The sequence below is a fragment of the Medicago sativa genome, chromosome 8 (genome assembly GCF_051527215.1).
Source record: "Medicago sativa cultivar Bolivia chromosome 8, Bolivia_mono, whole genome shotgun sequence".
NCBI classification, from domain to species: Eukaryota; Viridiplantae; Streptophyta; class Magnoliopsida; order Fabales; family Fabaceae; genus Medicago; species Medicago sativa.
Genome location: NC_140756.1, coordinates 64,566,415 through 64,574,758, shown reverse-complemented (window position 1 = coordinate 64,574,758; position 8,344 = coordinate 64,566,415). Strand labels below are relative to the sequence as shown.

Genomic DNA, 8,344 nt, shown 5'->3' with positions numbered 1-8,344 from the left:
AACTTGCGACGCACAACTTGTAGTTTGCAACGCAAGTGAGGCTCAGGCTGCACATGGCTAATTCCTTTCTGATCTCACGACGTGGGAAATGGACTGTGCTTCGATTTGGATCACACGTGATCAAAGAGAAGAGGTGAAATTTTGAGCAACCTTGGCCCCTACAGCTGCTAAGGTCGTAGTGCCCGACTATGGGCAGATTGTAGCAGCTTCCTGGTTGTTGAACCAGACATGTGTTTCCCTCACCTGGGTAGGATAAAGTCGTAGTGTCTCACTACGGGTAGACCATAGCCTCCCGTTGTGATTTTTGAAACTCTAACCATAGGTTCAACATAGATTATGATCCTATAGTTTTCCTTGGATTATATGCTAATGGTAACTTGTAGATCAAGTTATATTTTGAGAGAAATTCTAAGTGAGTAGTGTCTAACTTGAGATTATGTGATAATCATTGATAAGTGAGTATAAGAATAACTAGATGTGCAAGTAAAAATATAAGTTGATTATTGATAAACGAATTGGATCAATAATGAGGGATAATCCTAAATATAAAGGTAGGGTTAAGCAACCTAAGTTAAACTAATAGATACTAGTAGGATAAGTTAGGAAGGCTACCTTTAAGAGTTAGCAAGTAAGTTAAAAAGATGAGTTAAGTGAAATCAAGTGATTATTGAGCCTAATTTAATTTGGTAGTGGATAAACTTGAGACTAAAGAGAAGTATGATATAAAAGTGATTTATTTCTATCATATTAGAATACATTAAATATTTTATAAGGATCCATCAATAATAATAAGGTGTGAATCACAAACAAATTGAAAGAAATAAAGAGTACTAAATAAATACATCAACCAACTTAATATATATGGGATGAAATCATGGTATTTTCAAACAATTTTCAACTCGAGGTTTGTACATCCAGCTTGAGTCTTGTATCGTTCAAAAAGATCTTGAAGTGCTTCAACAAACTCACTATGTACTTTGGCAACCTAAAACCAAAGTAAAAAAGGATAAATAATATGCTTTATTGATTATGAGATCAAACCATGACAACTCCTTTTAACAAAAAAAAAAAGTACATCTTCAAAATATTTTTAGTTGGTTGTAGTGCCTTTAGGGCACTTATTTTTGTAATATTTATGAATGTTAACATCAAATATGGGTATATACTTTTTTTAACTAAGGAGGTATATATACTTTTGAATGACATAAAAGTTGGGATTTTTCAATGTGTACTTCTAAAATGATTTTTGGATGGAAATAATTGGGTCACTATAAGTGCATACCTGCTCTGATGTTGGTTCTGGAATTTTCTCAACCTGAATTGGTCTACCCACCACCACATACAATGGATTCTTGAATGGTACAGGAGATCTATAAGAGGAGAATAGATATCATCAGTATTTTTTTTAGGAATGGAAATATCAAAAGTAATTTTTTTTTTTATATACAAAACATATAGAAATCACCAGTATTATTAACTTAGTTATTGATATCAACATTTTTTTTCATTTGCTAACTGGGCATATCTCATGCATTAGCAATTACTCTATTCCAATTAAGAGGCTAGCCCAATATACTTTTACGTGAAATATAATAAGTTAATCACATAAGAATCACCGTTCTTACAAAAATAAATGAAAATATAACATTCAAACCATATGGTAAATTTAAAATTCATTATCGATAATATTTATAATTTTTTAACTATAAGATAGTAAGATTTTTTCTAATTATTCATCAAACTTCATTTTAGTATATGGGAACCGAAGGTTTCTCCTCGTCTGAAACCGTTCGTTTGGAAATAGTAAAGAAAGAGTCTTGCATTAAATTAAAAGGAAAAATGAATATTGATCAATATATAAGTGATATGATCCATAAACTTAATGCTTAAAGATTATTCATTAACGTTGTGTCAAAAGTCTTTCTAACAAAGGTGCTGAGACGGCATGTGAAAATGTATGTTAATGAAAAAAAATTCTGCTTGAGTGGGAACATGCCTAAATGAATAGGTGGACTCACTTGAAAAACAGATTTGTACACATATCAAGTGTAAGCTAAAAGTCCCACGTTTACATCCAACAAGAGTTTGGGTCGATATGTCAATCAATTATTTATCCAAAGAAAATTTCAATAAAGAAAGTCTAGGTCATTGCTGAAAAGAAACCACTTTAGACAATAGGAATTAACATATGTCATTTAATTTACACATGAATTTCTTTTTGAAGAGAACAATTGGCTAGTGAAAACAAAAGTAAAGAGATGGAGAGCATGAGAATGAAGCAATTTGACTTACCCGCAATTTCCCCAGAATATTAATGGAAAGATCTTCATTGACTTTGCAAGATTTTGAATTAACTTACCAGAAGCTCTCCACCACTTATAGATATCTGTCTATGACCCAAAGGAAAATAAAAAAATGCAAGTCAGAAATATGTAATATACAGGATATATTTGTCGGGGGTGAGAAAGTGTTTCATGTGGTCTATGATAGATCGATCAATACTGGAAATTGTCGCTCAAAACATCAACAAATGATATTTAAGTAAAAGTTCAGGATCGTCCGAGTCCTTATACAAAATAGGAAGGAAAAAAATAATATAAATTGTGTTTTGAGACAATAATTTTCTTTGTCTTTGTTGAACTATAGCATCGATCTAGTCATCATATCAGACGTGATGACAAGTAATGCTATAAAACCATAGGTTTCTACTTGAGCATCATCAATTGTTATTAGAATTTCAAACGAGTTTCAAATATTGGTATATCGTGGATCTCATGAGAACATCCGTTACTTTAAACGTTACCACTATATATAGCGAATCAAATTTCAAATTCTATTTGAGAGAGGCATCCACGTAGTATCGGATAGTGTCTAAAAGAAAATTATCTTTAATGAAGAAAACCTACGAAAAATTTAAAACCATTGTAATGACAAAAATAAGGATCATAGCACGAGAATAAACATATATACCTGACCAAAGCAGAAAACCGGAACAAGGGGGTGACCCGTCTCCATTGCTATTCGAACAAATCCTTTTCTTTCTTTAAGATATATATTCTATACACATTGTATATATTTCTTATTAGGAGCAAAATCAATGGTGTGAATTATTATTACTTTTGCATGAATGAGAATTTACATGTCCAATATATGCAATTATTTTTATCCATTTTTCAATAGAAACTTTGTAGACAATGTCAAAGATCCATTTGATAAGTAATGTACCTCACAACCATGTTCCATAAAAAGTGTTTCTCGCATTCCACCAGGTACTATAATGCAACTATCACCAGCTACCAATAAAGAAATTAAATTTTTCTTTGTTACAGATGAAAAACCTAACCATGTCCATATTTGTCTTAAATATGGTATGTAGAAAGCCTGTCCATAAAATGCCAAGAGATCAATTAAAATTAAATTCTTAATGTTAAATTTCATTGATAGTCAGAAGAAAATAAAACTTTTACTTTTAGTAAAAAAAATAAAAGAAGAAAGTAAAAGTCTTACTGCACTGCTAACAAGAAATCTTATTTTTGGAATAGGCATGAAGTCTATGTTGTCATGAAGTGCAAAAATGCCAAATGGGAAAACTGAATGTGGCTCGTAGCAAAAAACTGCATAAAGGACATGGTGTTATTTTTATCAAAGATTTTAATAAGCAAAAAACTGCACAAAGGACATGGTGTTATTTTTATCAAAGATTTAATAATAATGATTATTAAAAAAAAAGGTTTAATAAAAAAAAAGATACAAACTAGATGAATATTAGAACACGAGCTTTAACAAATGGTTAATTCAAAATGATTAATTAACTTTAAAATGATTAATTACATATAATTTTTTTTTTGAGAGAATTACATATAAATTATTAATTATTGAAAAAATATATGTCATTAAATGATTGAATATTGGATTTCATACTCAACAAAACTTTAGGCTACGTGAGTGTTCCAAAAACTAGTAACCTTGTTAACGAATCTAGCTTACATTATATTGGTCACAATTTATTTTTGTTACAATTTAATGAGAAAGTAAGAAAGGAAACTTTATGAGAACATTTTGAAAATTTTGCGGAGAATGTTTAATAGTAAAATGAATAAAGTTGTTGGTTTTTGCCTTTTTTGTACCAAAAAAGAAATTGAATAAAATTATAATAGTTTATCAGCCAATATGGTCCCCACCACCCTCCACGCCACTTCACAAATTCTAGTAAAAGTTAAAAATGGCATAATCCTTGTGGAGGATTCATATAGTTGAAATGGCAATGATGATGTTGATTTCAACCAACCTTCCTTGTACTAGCCCTGTTTTACCAACAAAATCAGAAAGTACAATAATTTCACTACTCATTTTGTTCTACTTAAATTTGGTAGGTATAGAAATTACCAAATATCTATCAAGTACATAATTGTTGGTTATACTCATGACTTTGTGAAAAATGATAAATAGTTTATGATAAATACTATAAGCACGCCATTATTTGTGTATTATAGTATCTTATCACAAACTAAAGCATTAATTTGTTATGTTTAGAGTTTGTTTTAGTATAATGCACACCAAGATGATATTAAAGGAGTTGATAACATGTCACTCTTTTAAAACCGTTAAAAATATGAGTAAATCTTGAATTATTTCACTTGAGAGGTTTAGGTGGTCAAACTCATGAAAAAATTAGGCATCATAGTGGAACCCAAATAGTCTAAATAAACTATGGAATTGGAGATATTTGATTAGTCTACTCAAATAGGTTAGTATAAAAAACATACTAATGCACAAACATCATAATAAACAATGAAGTTATTTATTAACGGTTATAATCACACTCTTTTTATCCTCCAAAATGCATGATCAAATAAATAATAAAAAAATATTGTCTCTTTCAAAAATAATGAAGAAATGGGGAGAAGAAAATACGTATGGAAAACACCAACACGGTATTAGGAGAGTTGATAACATGAATCTCCAAAAACAAATCTTAGTATGAATGCCAAAGTTGTTTAGTTGGGAGAATGTCCAACTCAATATGAAAATTAAAAGAAAATTGTTCTTCTCTCGTACAAAATTGTTCACTATCATACAAACTAACCAAAATACTTTTAACATAAGTTAACTCATGTTCAATATATCCAAACGTGAGTTAACTTACACTCACGTTGGATATCAGCGCACGTCGAACCCTAACTCACGTTGGGTTTCATGTTTCCCACTTTATTGATCCCTGACCATTTAACTGGTTGCATGGAGGTATTCTTGCATAGTCACAGGACTAAATCAATAAAGTTTGGACACACACACATAAAAACATTCTCCTCAAAATATTCAATCATCTTTTTTATCAATTTCCTCTTTATTATTAAAAAAATACTTCTTTATGTATGTGTGACCAAACACTATTTATTTGGTCATGTGACCATATTAGAATTTCTCGGTTGCATGTCTCCCACTTCATTGATCCCTCACCATCTTCATCTTGCATGTCTCCCAATAAATGGGCCCCATTATAGGTGGTTGGTGACGATAAATGTTAAAAAACATAGTGCAAACCATGACATGTAAACAGTAAAAAGAATAATTAAATGCCCCCACACCCTAGTGCAAAGCTGCTCTCTGATAAAAAAAAAGTATTCTTCAATTATTGAAAATGGGAATATAACTTGCCAAAATATCTTGCTATAATTTCTACACAAGAGTTTTGTGAATTATGTATAGTTGGAAAAATCAGATCTGTATATATTTTTTTAAGCAAACAAAAAATTGATAAAAGAATACATGAGGTAATACTTTAACTCATATATAAAGCAATACCACAAATAAACCTAAACAACTTTAGTTACACGTTCTCAACCTATACACCTTTGCACTTAGTTTTTTGGGAGAAATGCAACCCAACGTGAGTTAACTCACGTTAGGGTTCAGCGTGCGTTAACTCACGCTGATATCCAGCGTGAGCGTGAGTTAACTAACATTGGTGATATCGAACATGAGTTAACTCATGTTGGGGTATTTCAGTCAATTTGTATGGTAGTGATCAATTTTGTATGGGAGAAGAGCAATTTTCAAATAAAAAACGGATGTTCTACCACCGATTCAAGAATTAGGGCATGTTTAGATAAACAACTTATTTGTAGCTTATAACACAAACATTAATCATGATAAGTGCTTATACATAAGCTTACATAAACTATTTTTATAGAAAAAGATAAATAAATTTGAATTGTATGTTATAAGATGTTTTTGTAAGCTATATTGGAGAACTTATGAAAAGAAGCCAATTTCTTTGTGAAAATTGTCATAAGCTATTTTCATCCATTTTCACAAATAGTCTCACAAAATTCATATAATTAGATAAACTCAAATAAGTTGATCCAAAGGATATTAGAATATGTTGGGCGTCTACCCAGTCAAATATGCTAGTTATAGGGTGCGTTTGTTTCAGCTTTAAAAAAAATAGATTTTATGTTAAAAGAATCTAGAGATTTTTTTTAGAGATTTTAAAAAAAATCTGAAGTTATTTTTGTTTGTCTACTACTCATAGAAATCCATTTTTTTTTTAAAAATGAGTTTTAACTTGTACATGTGTTACCTCCTTGTTGTTGAAAAAAATAGATTTTGAAAAAAGTTAATCCTAATAGCTTTTCATTTTAGGGTCAAAATAGATTTTTTTGATAAAATTATTTTTCTAAAAATCCTAAACAAACACTTCAAAATGAAAAAAGTGATTTTTTTAAAGGAAAAAATAGATTTTTTTTTGGAAAAAAATCGAAAACAAACGCACCCATAGTGAGATAGAAAGAAAAAAAAAGTGTTTGAAAAATATAAGTGAAAATTGTTTTTATTTATAGGTTAATACAAACCATAAGGTTGATTAAGATGGAAAGCTTCTGCATCCTCCAAGTGAAGTGTGATGGGAAAATAACTGCAAACATGTTTGCATATGAATCTGAAATGTAGACAAAGGAAAATGTTAAGATTGTACATTCTTCTTTTTCTTAATTTACAATTAAAAAATGAAATAATTGGAGAAAAAAATTAATTAAGCTAGAGGAACCCCAAAATTAATTACCTGGATAATTTTTGTGCCAAAAAACTGTTCTTATCCACAGGAAGAATCATAAACAGCATGAGGAAACCAAAAAGCCTGACATGCAAATTGAAACACCATAAAAAAAGTGTTTGAGCCAAGAGAAGAAAAATAAAAAGAAGATGAAGAAGAAAGAAAACGTACAAAAGTGCTTTTGAGAGAGAAAGGAAGAGGATAGCAAAGAGTATCAAAGCAATATTGAAATGAATTGCTCCAAAACACAAAGTTAATGCTACAACAGACTTGAACCAATTGCATGATTCACCAAATACCTCATTTCCTCGCAACACTTTTTCCATGTTATGTTTTGTTGTGTTATGTTCTCTATGTGATGTAATTGGTTTGGTTTATAAATGAGTCAATCTCTTTTGGTAAAAAATAAGAAAAAGAAAAGGAATCAATCACTTAAATAAATTGGAACCATGTTTGCTTTGTCACATTACTCTCTCCTATTACCTTTTTGTGGGTAATGTAAGTTGTGTTCACACCTCTAGACGCTTGGCCAAATCCGTTATCCAATGCAACAAAGTTTTATTGATTTTGGGTTGGATTAAATTGTTGCGAATTCGATGAGAAAACACACCAATAACAAACTTGATGTGTGGAGCAAGGGATAATTAAGCAACCAATATCAAAGTGAATTGCAATTAAACAAGCAAAAGTAGAAAAAACAGCGAGAGAAAAGCAGAGAGAACACAAAAGAATCTGTTTACCCAGTTCGGTCCAAATTGACCTAGTCTGGGGGAGAGAGCAGCCCTCCGTTCCACTATATGATGAGTAACGTTACAAAAGAGATTTCAATGGGTTACAAGAATAAGTCTCCCGCCTAATTCTACCCAAATCCCAGCCTCTTCCCGTAACCAAGAGACTCAATCCTAATAGTGTTTCCCAAGGTGAATCAACCTTCAAACCCTAGTTTGTTGCCAAGAGACAAACTCTATACAAACCCTAGTTTGATTTCTAAACCCTTGTTTCAGCCCCCTCTATCTCTCAAAATAGTCTGATACAAGGCCTATATTTATAGTAAAAGAAACTCCCATAAAATTGTAACAAATCTGGCCCAAAAATACGTTTCTGAAAAATAACAGCACGCGAAATCGGCCACCGATTTTCCAAATCGGCCACCGATTTTTCCCGAACAGAAAACCTCCCAAAAGGCAGCCAAAATCGGCCACCGATTTTCCAAATCGGCCACCGATTTGTACTTTCAGCAAACATCAATTTTGGCCTCCAAACTCCAATTTTGAGTCACTTTCACAACAA

The 8,344-nt window shown here is 31.1% G+C and overlaps 1 protein-coding gene across 1 annotated transcript; it reads right to left on the bottom strand.

Moving 5' to 3' along the window:
- Nucleotides 1-716: 716 nt before the first annotated feature.
- LOC146900490 (diacylglycerol O-acyltransferase 2D-like) lies at nt 717-7,585 on the bottom strand. Its single transcript, XM_085732290.1, has 9 exons — nt 7,226-7,585; nt 7,064-7,138; nt 6,855-6,940; nt 3,508-3,614; nt 3,226-3,381; nt 2,971-3,057; nt 2,293-2,390; nt 1,283-1,370; nt 717-985 (listed from the first exon to the last, which is right to left on the bottom strand). Exons 1-9 carry the CDS (start codon nt 7,378-7,380, stop codon nt 884-886), a joined length of 954 nt encoding a protein of 317 aa, XP_085588416.1. The 5' UTR covers nt 7,381-7,585; the 3' UTR covers nt 717-883.
- Between the last annotated feature and the right edge of the window lie 759 nt (nt 7,586-8,344).